The sequence below is a fragment of the Symphodus melops genome, assembly GCF_947650265.1.
Source record: "Symphodus melops genome assembly, chromosome: 4".
NCBI lineage: Eukaryota > Metazoa > Chordata > Actinopteri > Labriformes > Labridae > Symphodus > Symphodus melops.
In genome coordinates this window covers 28,621,098-28,639,572 of record NC_136694.1, presented here as the reverse complement: position 1 = coordinate 28,639,572, position 18,475 = coordinate 28,621,098, and the positions used below count along the sequence as shown (strand labels likewise).

The 18,475-nt window shown below is 39.2% G+C and overlaps 2 protein-coding genes across 3 annotated transcripts in view; one reads left to right on the top strand and one right to left on the bottom strand.

The window, feature by feature from the left end:
• The window catches only part of aspn (asporin (LRR class 1)), a 10,257-nt gene extending 5,677 nt beyond the window's left edge, over positions 1-4,580 (top strand). For both annotated transcript variants that reach the window (XM_079341510.1, XM_079341511.1), the window contains exons 4-8: positions 1,585-1,798; positions 2,324-2,434; positions 2,534-2,627; positions 2,885-3,023; positions 3,537-4,580. In XM_079341510.1, coding sequence (XP_079197636.1) covers positions 1,585-1,798; positions 2,324-2,434; positions 2,534-2,627; positions 2,885-3,023; positions 3,537-3,734 — 756 coding nt within the window. In that variant the 3' untranslated portion in view covers positions 3,735-4,580. The remainder of the gene's footprint in view (positions 1-1,584; positions 1,799-2,323; positions 2,435-2,533; positions 2,628-2,884; positions 3,024-3,536) is intronic.
• cenpp (centromere protein P) overlaps positions 1-18,475 on the bottom strand; it is a 73,778-nt gene that overhangs the window by 33,122 nt on the left and 22,181 nt on the right. The window lies entirely within an intron of this gene.

The following is an 18,475-nucleotide window of genomic DNA, read 5'->3' as shown; positions in this document are numbered from 1 at the left end:
TCTGATGTTAAAGATGGTAAAGATTTACATCATTCCATCGGATAAAAAACAAAGCGTGAGAGCTAATTAATTCCAGTCACATTATGATGGGCGCCAATCTCTGCTCTCCCAATTAAAACAAACCAAAAGGATAAACAGATGGCGTCGACACATCAGTGCAGTACAGTTGAGCTTTGTGGGGTCTGAACTCCCAATGTAAACAATGAAATACCAACAAATGATGTTGTTACCAAGGCTCACAGAGTGAAAATATTTTGCATCTTGGATCAAAACATTAGCAACAAAAACACATGCATGATGCATGAAGTGCATTCAGGCTTTAGATGTATTATCTTGAGGTCTAAAATGTGCTTCCTGTGGCACTATAGCAGACAACAGGCAAATTCACAAACAGCCTGATTGATCTAAGTGCGAGTGGTGGATGTGTTTTGTCAGATGTTCATATGTACACATGTTGGGCGATAGCTACACAATCCTCTCTGGGAGGTCGTTTGAACTGCTGCGTACAAATATGCACGAGCATTAGATGCCATGTAGAGCTCACATGTTTCACTCTTGTTAGAGTCACCAAAGACCAGAGAATAAAACATGAAGAGGTCAAGTTACCAGTGTTATAAAGTCACTCAGACTCAGGGGCGTCCAAAGTGCGGCCCGGGGGGCCATTTGTGGCCCTTGAGTGGATTTTTTGTGGCCCTTGACTTCAAATCGAAGAATCAGAAGATTTTGGCCCCAGGCCTCATCAGATATCATATTTCGTTCTTTTTTTCTTTTTCATGTTAGCGAGGGAGACCTATAAAAGCCTGACTATTCTTTCAAAACAGCAGAACACAACAGTTTCCCACTGCAATTAATTATTGTGTATTTACATTATTTTTTGAAGAGGTCAAAACACAAAAAGTTCCTTCCAATATTTAAAAAAAACAAAAAAACCCTGTGGCCCGTGAGCGATTTTAGCCAATTGGTCGATTTTGGCCCGCAAGAAAAAAAGTTTGGACACCACTGCATTAGATCATTCGGTCTATATGTACATTGATTAATAGATGTAAAAGGTTAGATTTAAATGTGAAGGTATATATCAGATCACTTCAGTCATCAATGCATGTTCACATGCACGATTTCTTCTCCTGCACAATACTTTCAAAGGACGACTTCTGATCCAGTGTTCAAACAATCACTAACCTTTATACCCACACAGCGTCGTCCAATGTTTGGTCTGGAGCTTTTGAGGAGACACATTCAGATTCATGTGTGTCTAACAATGTGACCTTGAAGCTTTAAAGAGAGCAGAGACAAGGAAGGGAGGTTGTATCCCTGTGTATGAAACTCCAGCACAGTATTGTCCTGACAGCTGCTCTGTCTTTGATCTGCCTGAGGTTTTCCCCACATGGGAAATAAACCGCATCAAGGCCCTCATAGCTGGTTTATGCTTTACAGTCACCAAACATGCAAACAATTTGCAAGCACCGTTCTGTGCTGAAGTGTTACAAAGACAAGCCTTTGAATTCCTACACCTGTTGTGTGTAATGAAGTGTACTGTGATTTTATCTCTTCACTTTTATTTGGATTCCTTTTCTGCCACAACAGGGCCTGTTTCTGATCAACAATAAGATCTCCAAGATTCACCCCAAGGCCTTCAAAAACATGGACAATCTCAGACTGCTGTACCTCTCTTACAACCTGCTGACTGAAATCCCCGAGAACCTGCCTCCCAACGTGGTCGAGCTTCGCTTTCATGAAAACAAGATCAACAGAATCCAGAAGGACGCGTTTAAAGGTCTGAGGAAACTCCACGTGTTGGGTAAGACTTCGTTTAGACTCCCTGTAACCGATTAGCAATAACCTACATCCAGACCAGATTTGCTATTACAAAATCTCACCTACAGGAAAAATAACCTGTTCAGCCTTAATTTGACTTTTTCATTCATCTTTTCCCTCAAACCTTTTTGAAGAAAGTTCTTTGATTAATTATTGTTGAAGATCTACAGAAGCAACTCGTACAGATACTGTCAAAAATACACTGATTGGAATAAGCTTGACATATGTTCTATACCAGGGGTAGCCAACCCTGGTCCTCGAGGGCTACTATCCTGCATGTTTTAGATGTCTCCCTCTTCCAACACACCTGATTCAAATGATCAGGATCGTTATCAGGCTTTTGAAGAACTTGAGGATGAGATAATCATTTGAAATCAGGTGTGTTGGAAGAGGGAGACATCTAAAACATGCAGGATAGTAGCCCTCGAGGACCAGGGTTGGCCACCCCTGTTCTATACTATTACCAAGAAAGATAAGTAATCAGTGATGATTGTTCTTGTCCAAACAGAGCTGGGTGCCAACCCTCTGGCCAACAGTGGGATTGAGCTTGGAGCATTCAACGGTTTGTCCAGCCTGTACGTTGGCATGGCTGAGGCCAAACTGACCGCTGTACCAAAAGGTAGACTATCAGGCAATGTGCACTAGTCTACACTCACGTCAGTATAGTCCTGTCATTAAAGAGGTTTTAGTAACGTTTGGTGTGTTCTGTCGTAACTAGACCTCCCGACATCCATCACACAGCTGAACCTGGACTACAACAAGATAGCAAAGGTGGAGGTAGAGGACTTCATCAGATATAAAAACCTGCAATGGTGATTAATAGTCTTCTTCATCTTTTTCCAATTAAATGTTTTCTTAATTATGACTACATTATTATTTATGTTTATAGATTTCATGGGATTGTTATGAATGTTGTCCATTTCGCTACGAAGTATCCTGAAACAGGAGGGTTCACTTCTCATGTGTATCACAGGACAGTTGCTTTGTTTATTCACCTAGAATATCTTGTTTTGTATCTGTGTGTTTTTGTCCCCCCCCCTCTCCCCCCCTCCCCTCCCCCCTCCGTCAGGCTCGGGCTCGGTTTTAACCAGATCAAATTTGTAGAAAATGGCAGCTTAGCCAGCGTTCCAAACGTCCGTGAAATCCACTTGGACAACAACCGTCTGAGAAAGGTCCCACCGGGCCTCAGCTCCCTACGCTACCTCCAGGTGAGATAGGCACATCCTGAAATGATTGAACCAGCTTAGCAGATTCTCCTTAAATCTAATTTCCTCATAATTGTAAAACCAGTTTTTACTCCAGTATCCACCCAGATGTCTGGACTGCTTCCACTGATGTCTGTCTAGTTCTATTTAAAATAACGTGAACTCTGTACATAACACAAATACACCCATTCACCTAATTTTCCACTTCAAATCTCAGAGAACACTTTTCTCATTTCCTTTAATTTTGTATTACAAAGTTTCAGCAGATGTTGATGTTAAATTAAGTTTTCTAAAAGTCACAAAGTTTACATTATACAATGATGCTGCAATAAATAGGGACCATAAAGAGATAGTGATACACATTCATTTGGGCAAGCTCATATATAAATATGTTGATTTTAATGAGGAAATATGGAGCTTCTTTTGCAGCCTGTCTTAGTTTGCTTCTATATTACAGCAACACTTTTAGTCACAGCTGGTTAACTGATAATAATAGATCTTCCTCTTTCTCTTCAGGTGATTTACCTCCATGGAAACAAAATCAGCAGTGTGGGAATCAACGATTTCTGTCCCATTAGTTCCAGTGCCAAGAAGAACCTCTTTACAGGCATCAGTCTGTTTGCCAACCCGGTGAAATACTGGGACATCCAGCCAGCCACCTTTCGCTGTGTGACTGGAAGGAGGGGCGTTCAGCTAGGAAACTTCAGAAAGTAGGAATTAGGAACAACGCCCGACTGCCGATAGTTTTCAATGTACAGGGAAGGAACAAGATGCTTGAACAAGATAAAACTGTCTTCCTTTAAAATAAGCTCTTAAAGAAAATAGAAAACTGCCACATTGTGATGTAAATATAAACTTCAACACATATAGATTTGATGGTAACATTTATAGAGAAATGTTTTCAGTTAAGGGACAAAAAAAAAAAATATTAATCGTTGATCTTAATTTTTAAGCAGACAAAACTGCAGGGTGGAAAAACGAACAAGGCTTTGCATTTTGATTTAAAGCAACATCAGACCCCCCCTGCCTACCTTTGAGAGGGGTGAGCTCTTTCCCAGTAATAAAGCGCCACCCTGTGGTCACTTTGGGAGCAACACTACCTAATGATTTTTAATGACACACAAGTTAAAAAAAAAAAACATTTTCTTTGCAACAGTTCTGAACAACTAAAGATTTTTAAATGAATAAAAAAATCTGTGTTTGTGAGGTAAGGACCACACTAGACCCACGAACAACTTGAACTTAAGTTAGCAGAGGTAATGAATGAATAATTGTTAGTGCAATAAATCACTGAAGGTCGTTGTGATGTGGGTATGTTATATTATCTCACTGCTTCATGTCCTAACTGGATAACACATTGGCCTTGATTTGAACCCAAAGACTCACTTTTTTGTAAGGAACTATAGCAACCAAGTCATTATTGAAATTGTTGGAAGGGAATGTAATTCCCAGCATGCACAGAGAGTATCTGTCAAACAAACATGTTTCCTGTCGATATCTCTCGTCGAAATGGTGCTATATTTATTAAGTGTGTCTTTAATAAAAACCTGGAACACCTTCCTGCTGTATGTTTGTCTTCACATGTCGGGTCTGAGCTGCCACGCTACATATGATATGGTCATATTAGGTTACTCATCCTTCACCATGTTCTCCAAAGGGAAGTAATCCCTCTCCCAGCTGGGTGACACTCCCGTACAGCGAGGTGTTTTTCAGGCTCCCAGTCTGCCGTATCATCAAGCGAGTCTGAGCAGCGCTGAAGCCGAGGGTTTGATCACATCCAGGAATCAGTGGTGGATTTTTGGCAAGAAACTTCTCTGACGTGTTTTGAGGAGCTTTGAGATGTTTTTAAACTTGTTGAAAAGGAGGATAATATATGTCCTTTAACTTGTAATTAGCTTTTTTGAGCTGTGACTTCTTAAATTGTTTTTTTTTTTTTTACTTTAATTTTCTTATTATCCTGTAGGAGAAAGTTATCAATAATGTATACAAAAAAAATCAAAGGGCAAGGTATCTATGAAGAGTCAATGACAGACGAAATTAAAGAAGGGTACGAATCTTACTTGTAGATAAATGTCAACATGTCCCAGAAAAAGTGCGATTAAAACTTCCATCAATTCATTGCTGGAACTTTTTGCCATTAACAAAAAAATCCTTGAATGTGCAGTAAGTTTTCAGCGCCATCACATCCCAAACGCCTCGTTTCAATGATACAAAAACACAGGAAGTCTTGACATTTACAGAAGCTGGAAACAACAAATGCTTGGGATATTTAAATCGCAAAATTATTTGATCAAGTATTAGATAATTAGAGAAATGTGTCACACGTTATCAATAATATTTTTTACCCGAGGATTGCCTTTTTTACATGACAGATTCAACCAAACTTTTTAATTTGCAAAATAGATTTCCCCCCCTTGAAAAAAAACAACAACAAAAAAAACAACAACGGTTTAACAGTTCAGTTCTTCACCAGCAGATGTCACTGCAGTTTCACAAGTTCACTGCTGACCTTGATACAAAAAAACATTTCAACACCCAGGGAGCGATTGATCCAGATCTATATTTAAATATATATAACTGTACTGAACATGAGATCATTGTTTCCTGACAGGTTTGTAAATTCTATTCCTGTAACGCCCAAAAAGAATTTGATAGAAGCAAGACTGATTAAAAAACAGATTAAGGATGAGAGGTGAATGAAATGCTACAAATTAAGATTATCTGATTAAATGCTTATAGTTGATTTTCATGCAGATTAAGTTTTTATTATAGCTGCATAACTTGTACATAGTCTTACAGAATTTGGCCTGAAAGGTAAAGTGGTCAGAGACATATTTGAATATCAAATCAAGGAGGGTAACTCTGATCAAGGGCACGTGTCTTGTAAAATACAGCCCTTAATTTCCACGAGAACTTCGACTGGCAAAAAAAAATAAAATCTAAATCAAAACTGGTGGAGATTCTTTGCAAAACCAGTAGGTCCAGTTACTTTCTTTCAAGGTCTTTCAACAATATCACCATCTTCCTCAGAAAATCAAATTTGCTTAACTGTGTCTCAATCATATTATTTGCACCTGGATCAAGGCGATGTTTATATGGAGCTCTTTTCCCATCTGTATCCAGCAGCACAGTCTTTTTTCAATTCAACAGCATGACTTTTTGATTTCACGCTCAGATTTGGTAATGCTTTCACTAAAAACCCTGCCCTTTTGAAAAGCTGTAAGAAATCCGAACATGAAATCAATATGTCATGCTCTTATTTTGAAATACCTCACTTTTCGAATAAAGACGAGGAAAAACAGCTCCATGTCTTTTTAACGGACTGATTCAGGCTGACTATTGTCTTAATGGTTTCTGACTAAAAGGCTTGTGTCGTACAAATAATCGACTCACAACCGTCACCTTGACGACATTCATGACATCAGATACAGAAACACTTAAAGGTGAACATTTAGCCTAGCGCTGCGTCATGACTAAGTGTGGGCTGCTGCATTGATACACATCCATGAACTATTTTCATTTTTCTGTTTGGTGCTATTTTATACTCAAAGTAATCTGTGAATCAAAAAGTCATCTTCGTCGTTTCTTTGGGAAATGTTCAGCGGCTTCGACCCGCTTCAGAGTGGAGACGCATTATCCTGTGAAAAGCTGTTTATAAAATGCAATGACAATAAAGATCCATCTTTTCACAGACTAGATTATTCTTACAGTGGCTTCGTTTATTCATGAATTCATTTGTTCTTTAACATATTTAAAGTTTGTTCACACAGTACTCTGATCGGATCACCTCCGTTTAACCTGCTTTGACTCTTCCTGTTCCTCTTTGCACTGTCTGATCGTCCTCTGTCCGGTTAACGCCACGTTTGAATCTTCCACTCGATATTCTGCCACCATCACAGCAGATCTGTGCTGAGGTTCATTTTAACGCGCAACACGGCGATCCAAAACTAAGAGTGCAGGAGAACATGGACATAACTATCAAAAACAACAGGTTCAATTTGAATTCATCACCTCAGAGCTCAATCCAGACGCAGTGAGAGACGAGACATCAGTCCAGTGATCCTGACTCCGGATCTCATGCACATTTAAAAAATGATGATTTTATTATTATTTTCTTTTGCCGTACGAAGCCGGTCAACTGTAAGGGGGCAAAAAGCCAAACTGTGTTTGTAAACCTCAACACAATAAGAGTGCTTTTATCAACTCTGGACCAGGATTTAAATTCGCAGGTATTTCACAGATTCTGCCCGGACCGCGTGCCGTTGAGATCTTCATCTGCTGGTCAATGGCAACGTATATTTTTGGGAGGTGCTGATTAGTAACGCTGGGGGAAAAGAAGAGCTTCCATGCTGACAAAACTTATTCAATCAGTGGAGAAACACATTCAAGAATGATGAATGTGATGAACGTGATGAAAGCGTGTAAAAGCGTGACAGTCTTTGAGGGTTTACTTTGCCCTCCCGGTCTCTTTGGGGGGGGGGGGGGGGGCCCTGTCAAACAGCAGTCGGCTCTCAGCAGACTCTGCCGGCTGCATTAATCTGATCCATGTCTACCTGTAATGGATATCTACAGTGTTCAGAAACGAAGACGGAGCTACAGTGAAGCCCGAGCCTGCAGTTCTGTGGCTGCTTTGCTTCTCCACTGTTTTGTCTTCTAAATTGAAGACTTGTTGTTCTGTGGGTAGGGTGGAGGGGAGCTGCCTCTTTCTCTTTCTCCAGGAAACATATGGAACAGATCTGCTGGTTGGCCAGGCCTCATTCTGCCACGTCTCACAGCCACACACACACACACACACACACACACACACACACATACACATTCACAGAAAATGGTTCTAACTTCAGGGCTTTTACCCCTCTTCATCCAGTCTTTCAACCCTTCTCCCATTTTCTATATCACTCCTGTCATCTCTTACTTTCCTTCATTCAGGACTGTTGCAGGACATGCTGCATTTCTACGGTATTTCCAGGTCGAAAGGTTTGACCCTGGAATAAGAGACGCAGTCTTTCGTGTACTGATTGAAACCATCAGTATCAAACAATACTTATGGCAGTCGCATGTTAATCTAACGCTTTCACAGTCACTCGCCACTTTGACAGTTTCGGTTCAGTATGTTGCCTAAAGACACTTGAACATGGGGGGACTGAATAATGAGTGGACACTCTCTCTCTCATCAGCCAGAGTGGCCCCGATGAGGAAGATGATTTCAAATGTTGGAACGAGATGTTCAGTGAGGTTAGATGCATCCGGACCTTTGTGATTTAGCTCAGACAGTGGCTCACTTATTCAGGGGATGTGTGTATGCGTGTTTGTCTTTTTTATTGGAGTAAGGACAGTACAGAACATGGATGGATGGATGGATAGACAGATGGATGGATAGATGATAGATGGATGGATAGATGATGGATGGATGATTGGATGGATGGATAAATGGATGGATAGATAGATGATAGATGGATGGATGATAGACAGATGGATGGATAGATGGATGGATGATAGACAGATGGATGGATAGATGGATGGATAGATAGATGGATGGATAGATAGATGATAGATGATAGATAGATAGATAGATAGATAGATGGATGGATGATAGACAGATGGATGGATGGATAGATGATAGATGGATAGATGGATGGATGGATAGATAGATGGATGGATAGATGATAAATGGATGGATGGATGGATGGATGGATGGATGATAAATGGATGGATGGATGGATAGATGGATGGATGATAAATGGATGGATGGATGGATAGATGATAGATAAATGGATGGATAGATGATAGATGGGTGGATAGATGATAGATGGATGATAGATGGGTGGATGGATGGATAGATGATAGATGGATGGATGGATAGATGATAGATGATAGATGGATAGATGGATGGATGGATGGATGGATAGATGATAGATAGATGGATGGATAGATGATAGATGATAGATGGATAGATGGATGGATGGATGGATGGATAGATGATAGATAGATGGATGGATAGATGATAGATGATAGATGGATAGATGGATGGATGGATGGATGGATAGATGATAGATAGATGGATGGATAGATGATAGATAGATGGATGGATAGATAGATGATAGATGATAGATGGATAGATGGATGGATGGATAGATGGATGGATAAATGGATGGATGGATGGATAGATGATAGATGGATGATAGATGGGTGGATGGATGGATAAATGGATGGATGGATGGATGGATAGATGATAGATGGATGGATAGATGATAAATGAATGGATAGATGATAGATGGGTGGATAGAAGTTAGTATGAATTTCTTCAAGGTAAATGACAAAACCACATTTACATTAAGATCAAATAATTTCCTTCCCCTTTTTAACTGGCAGGTCAGTTCAACTCTACAACCAAAAATACTAAATTTAATATAAGAAATATTTGTGAATGCTTTGCCATGCTTTGCTGCTTCACTGAAATCTATGTAGTGAAGATGATGAAACACTCCTTGAAAGACTGTTTCAGCCAGTCTCGTTTTTTTTACTCACTTTAATCATTAAGTCAGCTCCTCCTCAACATGACTCAATAAACTGAAAGGAAGAAGAGCTGCTGGACACTTCTTTATTCCTTCTTCTTTTAGGTAAACACCATAAAGTGTGTTGGATTTATTGAGTCCACTTTGTTGTTTAGCAGCCTGGGAAGATAAAGAAGTGGTCTCCCACTACAAGTCTAATCATTTAAACCCAAAAACAACAGATAAGGATTCCTCCTCAAAGCTTCTTTGATTCTTCCTCCTTCTTCTCCCTTACCTTTTAAATGCAGCTTCCCATGCTAAGAGTCCATTCCACACAATATATCATCAACAACAACATGTAAATTCCCTCTGATGGGATCAATAAGGTACATCTAGCTTAGCTTGTACCCTCAGCTCGATGAATGGATTGCACAAACGAGGATCGACTTTTATCCATCTATTGAATCTAGTTCTGAACTGTCAGCTGAAGGAGTTTAGCTTTCATTTTAAGGTGTATCGAGACAACAACGAGGAAAATGAGGATAAATGTAGCTAAACTTGAGTTTGATGATAATTAGGTATTTGGGTGTCAGCAATGTTTTGCATCAAAGTACGGTCGGGAGACACGTCGTGATGTATGCCATTTCTAATCATTTATTTGACGCTTTTCTTAATAGGATCTCGTGAATGACTTTGATTATGCTGCGAGTCTGGAAGAAGCTGGTTGGAGGCCAACAGAGTGTGCCAAGAAGGGGCTCAAGTTTCACAAGTATAAACTAAGGACAAAGTGGGCAATGGTAGAGCCATTAGGCATTACTACTGATTCAGCCGCCCATATAACAGGAGATCTGAAAACCTCATCCATCACTCCACAACTTACTAATGAATTCAAGGCAACTGAAATACTCTTCCACAACACCTCTTTAATCCCATTACATTTCCAGTAAGGGTAATGTCGGCATTTGCATTGAAAACCTATGTTCCATCTTTAAAAGATATTTTCTCTGGTATCTCAACGTTTCCATAAAAAGCTGCACCAGCTCTCCCGTCCGCAGATCAAGAATGATCAAAGCTCACAAAGCAAATTCCTTTTGAAAGATTTGTCATTAAATTAACGACATTGGGATTTGTATTACACTGACTGATCATCTGGCTGTCTGGAACTTAATTCCCCATCATTCTTCCAGCGTCTCCCTCTATCCCACTTTTGAAGCCCAGCACAGTTTCGGCTGTACGTCGTCGTTGTGGATTGACCAGAAGTTCTGACTCTTATGGATTCATGTTGGGTCTTACTCGAAAATATAACAATGAGTAAGGTCTTTTACCTGCTTTTTGTTAAGTGTCTTGAGATATAACGTGTTCTGTATTGAGGCAACTTAAATACATATTAAGTGATTGATGAATTCATCCATGTATTCAAAGTTTCTATTTTTGGCCTGAAAATCTTTTTTTTTTTTTTTGGGATTCAATCGTCACTTCTTTTTTCAGCTATAGCATCTTTGAAATAAAGAGCTGATAAGCTGATCATGTCATGGAGATGGTTACGCTACATGCTACATGCTACATGCTACATGTTAGTCTATGGCAGCAGCCACCCAACTGGGAGCGGACAAAAGGAACAAAGTTGGCATACAGTGGAGAACTCGTTTTAGTGTTGAAATTTAGTGGCGTAAAAAAAAAAAAGAAAATAAAAAAAAAAGGGGGATCATGGTCCATGATATTAACCATAATTACAGAGTATTCAAAATAACAACAAGAGGACAGTATGAGAAGATAACAGGTGATATCTAGTCCTCTTCAATAGTTGGTTGAGGTGGAGGGACGGCCCAAAGGACAAACGAGAAAAGTATTTTAACTGATGAAAGTTTTGGTACCTTAAAAACATGCAGGATAAGATTCAGGTCTATGCATTAAAAACAAATATATCAGATAGTTAAAAGTCCCCTGCAGGGATGTTGCCCAATTAAAAGCCTTTTAAACCAGCTCATCAACACGTGTTTGAAAAATCCTGCATGGTCACCGCAAACGAACCAGAACAAATAATGAGGCACAAGTCTCCCAAGACTGCGCCAGACACTCTCAGAGACGAGTCAAACACTTGAGGATGCCAATTCACGGGAAGAAAACTCTCAAGAGTTGGGAGAAAATTGGACATTTAGTCCGTCAGCAGTCACTCAACACATAACGCACTGTCCAGAAACTCACCCACACACCCATTTACACACACACACACACAAAAAAAAAACCTAAAACATACACCACTAACTCATCCAGAGCGGAGCCAAAGCTAAATAAGGCCAATTGAAATTAAAATGTTTAGAAGAAGAACTGAAAGGCCTGTTTGTTAATGTGAGAGAATCCCAGCAGTGATGCTTTCTGCAGGGAACAGCTTGACATGAAAAACGAGCAACGTCGCCAAGGAGCCAATTGCTGTCTGGCTCTGGAGTGGAAAATTCTGACATATGATAAATGTGTATGAAAGATGTTGTGTACATGTGTGTGTGTGTGGTTGTTTGAAAAAGAGAGAATGTGTGTGTGTGTGTGTGTGTGTGTGTGTGTGTGTGTGTGTGTGTGTGTGTGTGTGAATGAGGGAGAACAAAGAGAGACTGTAGCCTAACTTGCAGCATTTAAAAAGTCATTTGTAAATACTAAATTACAAAGAACCTGATTATTAACAAATATTCCACTGCTAATCAGATTCGATCTGCACGTGGCATCAATATTCACTCTGGGTTGGGTCATCTTTACTTAGGCTAAAATTTAAAACCAATTCTAATAATTTTGTTGCATCACTCACTACTAACTCCACTCTGTTTGTTTACCCCTAACTCGGGACAAGAGCTGGAAATAATTTCAATTTCACGCTCTGTATTGAAACTATGTTGAATTACATTTTCCGTATTAAATACATAATTCAGATTAGAAGCTAAAACTGAAGTCTTGCTTCATTGGCTTTACTTTAAATGGGACCACATTTTTAGGGAATGAGCATCTTGCTGTATTAAAACATACACTCATCTACAGGTCTCATGTTGTCATTGAATTCAATGAGATCAGGTTGCAGTTGTGTCCTGCTTGTCTTTAGATTCAGTCAGTCTGCTTTGGTTTTTAATTCTGTACGAGAAGACGACGTCCGACACTTGGGACAATTTTTAATTATGATTTACTTAATTCCATTTAGAGGTTCATTTAGATTTCTTTATCTGAATGCATGCAGGATAAACCAGAAGTGTTTGGGAGTGCAAATATGGGCTTGTCCTTTAAAACTGTCATGACTCCAGTATAATCAAGTGCAAACAGAACTCCAGGTTTGTTTCTGTTTCTTTTCAAGTGACCTGGAAACAGAAGATGACAACAAATCGGTTTCTTCTAAATCTATGTGATCCATAATTCTGCCCTTCTGCTTTTCTAAAAGTTAAGAGTTACACTTGCTGAATTCAAAGTCCATAAAAGTGTACTCTGTTGTTTTTTGGCTGAATGTCAGTGAATGATCATGAAGTTTTTTATGAATTGATTTCCAGATGTTGAAAATTAAACTGCATAAATCTGAAGGGGGAAAAAAACTGTGCAAGGACTGTTGTATATCTAGATTATCTTTTACTGGTCCCACGTTTGAATATAAAAAATAATTTGATCCTTCTGGATTTCAAAGGGTAGTCTAAAAAAGTGTTCAGGGTTTGAATCAGTATTTGCGAAGGGGCTCGGAACGATCAGAGAGCTAACATGACAGAGACATATAGACAAAGTGAGAAGCTGTTATCTTAGCCGGTAGCTATCCTAAAGGAAGAGCGTTTGTAGAGCAGTCCAATAAAAACTGATTTCATCCAGATGGAGATGTTCTCTTCATCACAGTAGCTAGAGGGAAACCTTCAAGACCACAATGTCCTATTTAAACAGGCATGATTACATTAACATGGGAACTCTCAAGAACTCCCCTGTCTCCACAAACGCATGAAAAACACATTGACTTTAGCCACTAACAAAAACAAAGATGAGCTGTATCTTGTTGTCGGGGGAAAGACAGAGTGAGCTACTGTACGCCTGGAGAAGGATTCATCCTCTCAAACATGGTCTGCATACAGTTACCATGAACAACGTTTTTTCCTCAACAATAACAAAATCAAAAAACAAAATGTTCCAATTACTAAACAACGCTAAACGATGAACTCACCCTTTGCTACAACCTGCACAGCGACTGCTGAAACAACGTGGACACATGACCTGCCTGTCAGTGGACACAGTTCTAACTTCTGCAGTCCAACCCGTCGCATCTTCACAGAGGAGCCGTCCCATTGGATGGAACCATAATTAAGCACTATGAGCGACCGGTAGACAAAATGGTCCTGGTCTCAAGCTACATTATTGTGCTAGCATGCTAACGCGGGCATTGCATGTACATTTATACAGAATGACCATGATTTAAAAAAGCTTACGTGACACTCAAATAAGCGGGGAGTAGAGTATGTTATTCTCCTGCTCTGGACTCCCCAGTCAAGAGTCAGATGTTATGACTGCTTTTATGCTAACTGCTAAAGTTAGCATAACTAACTTTGGCAGTTAGCTATACTGGATTGTATATGTACAATGTCGCACATTCTTCCTTTAAGAAGCTCCTTAAAAGTTAATTTTTGTTGCCTATTTGATGTCAAACCAACAAGCATTTTAAAAAAAGAAGAATTAAGACAATGAGCCCCCACATTTTAAAATCTGTCTTCAGGGTCCAAGTCACAAAAAGTGTAGTCTAGTTTTCAGTAAGAGAGCTTCAAGTCCAACGAATCGCTTTGAACACACCAGGGGTTCACAAGAATAACAGTACGAGATCTAGATCGTGAAATGCCAATTCAGCATGAATCACCTTTTGAGCCATTGCTTAACTGTACCTTCGTTTCTGTCTGGGAAAAGGAAAATCTCAGGAATGCTTGGATAACAAATCCAGTAGTCATCAGAGAACAGAAGACTATCCAATACCACCGCACACTCAGCCTGTAATACTATCCGTATGTCTCAAACCGCTTTACGCCAAGCCGCCGTGTCTCAACTGACAGTGTAATCAGAGTCGGTCTCTTGTCCAGCACCAACAGAGACCCTCATCAACACACAAACCCTGACCTGAAACCGCACAGGAAGAACCAAAGACCTGCTTTTATTTGCCAAACTTTGGCAGCTAGCATAAAAGCTATTCCAAAAATGTCCCATTACTTTCAATACAACTGCAGCAGCAGCAGTTTTGTAAATACTCAGTATGCTACGTCCTCATAATCACTCAGAACAATGATTGTGTGAGAACATGCAGCAGACACAATCGGCCTCCTGATGTACTCGATAGGTTAGACAGGTCGAGTCACCAGCTCAGTTCCTGGATCTCTTGTGCACTTGGCTGCTAAATGAGTAGGACAGTAAAAACATGCACTTGCATGTTGGCTAACTTGGAGCCGCTGCGTCTTGACCCAGAATTTGAAGTGTCGTGAATCCTTCCAATGTAGAGACGTGTGATTTGATAATATTTACCATGTAATTTGCTCACACTCTTTAAAGATACGTTTTTGGTTGATGGATTATCATATCAGGAGAGTAACTCATACCTGAAATAATCTGGACTTTTTTTTTTCTTCGGATATTGTTTAGAAATAAAAACCTTTATTTGTTGAATTCATGGGAAATGTAGGATTACTTTTTTTTATACAAGTGAAAAATAGTACTTAAAGCACTCCTTAATGTAGAACTCGTTTTCTTCTTCTGGTTTCTTTCTCTTGAAGAAATTTGGATTTTACTTTTTTATTTATTCTTTTAACAGGTTTCATAGTTTTTCGTGGGGTTTCTGTGAAACATATCAGACAGCGATCACATTTGAAAAGCAGAAAAATATGTGACAATTCACACATAAATCATCAGATTAAAGTTGAATTAATATCAATGTATCTTATATACAGTAGCTAATTAATCTGTACTTGCAGCGTTTGCATTCAGAATTCCAATTTCTACTTTTATTTTTGATAACATCCAACAACAGCAACAGAGATCTGGCCATTGAAGTGAGGTCCTTGCTTGTTTTACTGCTCAGATAGTAAAGCTCATGCTCCCAGGCTTACAGTATGTGAAGGGTTGTCTACAGTAAACAGTCAGCAGCGACACACCAACAGCAGACATGTCCACAACCACAGCTCCTTTATAATCCAACACAGGTGAGTCTGAGGCGAGTCTCTGCTCTGAAACAGCCTTTAATATACAGTATATAGATAAACACATGAATGAATGAAAACGTAGATTGACCTTGAAGGCAAATGAATAACCTGAATTGCTCAGGTAATAAAAACAATACACATCCAAACTCAGCGAGTAGATATTCTTCTAAATTGAAACAAGAGCAGATTCTGGCGTGGGATCGCTGTCATATCAAAATTATAGGAAGGTAATTGAAAACATGCTGCGGTCTAAGCTCCGACATAAATTTCTGCACCTGCGCATGTCAAGTTTACAATAATTTATCAGACGTCTCTTACACATAATTTGTGTTGCATGGCAAAATCGTATGTGCAACATTAAACTTTAAATCCAGGCCTTCCTCCCCGAGCATCCTCGACATCTGCTCAGCATCTGATCCTGAGAACAGGACACAGACAGTGGGCATACTGCAGATGTGGCAATATAATCAAAAAGAGCTTCACAGTGATGCAACACACACACACAAAGTAATCTGAGAAAGTAAAAGCAGTAAGTTTCATTGATTTGGTTGATTTTAATAAACATGAAGGGACTTTTTCCAAGGGCTCAAGTTTCTCCTGTTTTTATCCAGGAAACAGAACTCTTCCTGTTTACTTCATCATCCTCTTACACTATCATCTTATTTAGTCTCGTACACATTAGTCTCTAATTACTTGTTTATATTTTCAGTTGATTGTAAATATTTAACGTCTACATTTGTGAGCACGGTCTATCTGTGTGTTAAACATATCTGGCCAATTAAAGCTGATTCGTTGTTTCACGCACGATGATGATTATGTCAGAGGTATGAAGTAAACGTGCTTAAATAACCAGATTAATAAAAACGTAATTTAGTAGATGTCACTCAAATATACAGAAAAAAAAAATCCTATTCAGCTCCTAAGCGTTAAATAAAAAGCTTTGCATATTGTGGGAATTAGAAACTAAAGTGGTGGTCTTCTTGAGGAGGCTCCAGTTTTTCTGTTTAAACTATCAGGTCATCCTTCGACCCTCTGGGAGAGAATTCCAAGGCTGAATGCCAGTAAATGAACCAAAGCTCGGCATGAGGAAAAACACTCACTTCCACTGACAAATACTTCGTCTGCACAGGGATACACTTCCAAAAGATTAAAGAGCAGACCTACAGTAAGAACTTATTCAATTACTTGCAACTGAGCAGTTGGAACAACCTGTGCTGCATCATTCCTGAAGCTTTTATGGGAACGGCTGTTATACTTAACAATAATAATAATAATAAACCCAGAAAACACATGTACACAACATAAACACAAAGGTCAGTCACTCCAGACGAAGCAGTTTCAGAAGTCATGTGAATGCATGTCAGGTTCCTTATCTGAACCTTTTACCAAAGCTACATGTTAGCATGCTATCAGGAGCCGCTCAGATTTACAAGATTAGTCCTATTTTATGTATGATGATAAAAATCATAATCAAGGTATCATTAAGTTTTCTGAAATGAGTTCTGCAGTTTTAAATGAGGAGAGAAAAATTAGGGTTTTTTTTTTTTTAGAGCCGATTGTTGTTTTGGTCATGACGAGCTAGCTTACCGCTGCACAGAGCGTTTAGCACAACTCATTACACACGAACGTGTTTTTATCTGACTGGTTTGGACAGGAAGTAAACTAAGTGCAAAGACGAAACTATGACTTATAAGAAGTTATAAAAGCTCCAGGTGTACAGATTTATTATTTAAATTAAATTATTTATATGGCGTTATCTCGAGGTGCTTTACAGAAGAGCGTTCCTGTTCCGGAGCAGGCTGAGTCCACTGGTGCTTTGATTCCTTTCATTTTGGTTTCACATGAAGCCTTATAAGCTAACTGGAGGTATTGGTTTTGTGTAAACCTTTAAAACATACAACATTTATTACATAACAAGTTTCTTCGTAAAAATACAAAATGTGAAACAGCTGCTGGCGACAGCGTGGAGCGAGGGGGTAGCTTGACCAAAACACACAGCTCTCAGTGGTGGGTTATTACATCGTGTCAGTTGTCAGCCAGACCCATGCAGACCAGGCCTGTTAAATTCCTGGCCAGGTGGTCTTACTACTTTCCAGTCAATCGGGTGTCTGTGTGAAGTAAATTCCCTGACGTATGTTGTTTTGTGCAGGCTGGCTTTGGTCGGCCATTACGTGTTGTTTGCTTACACCTGTCAGTCTGAAACCTCGCTCACAATCATGTCAATCGCAGCTGTCAGAAGAAATAAACTGAAAAAATTCAAAAAAAAATTAAAAAAGTTCACTGCAGGAGTGATTATAAGAAAAACAAAATGTTGGGGCCTGAGCAGGAAACCATCAAAAAAAAAATAAAACGATTTCTCGTTCAACACCAAGAGCGTCCTGACTTAAAGAAAACGATTGGAAAAAGACATCTGAAACAGTGAGGTCATTTATTATGCTTTCTCAATCTTTGAAAATATTGCACAATATTGTTGCATTACTTTCACTCTACTGGAATAAGGCGCTTACATAACTGGAGATTTAGAGATCACTCCTCTCGGTCCGCCTTCTCACTGTTTGGTCTTTTATTACTTATCTGCAACCATTTTGTCCAAACTCTGGTGTTTTGTTTTTAAACATGAATTGAGAATAATAAATTTCTTATATTCTATTTGGTAGAAAAATGCATGATAGCTGTTGTTAAAAATGACAAACATTGAGCAGGTCAATATAACAGGAGAAATATGTGTGTTGTTGTTGTGGGTGGCTTTTCCTTATTGACGGGCTTATTGTGAATACCA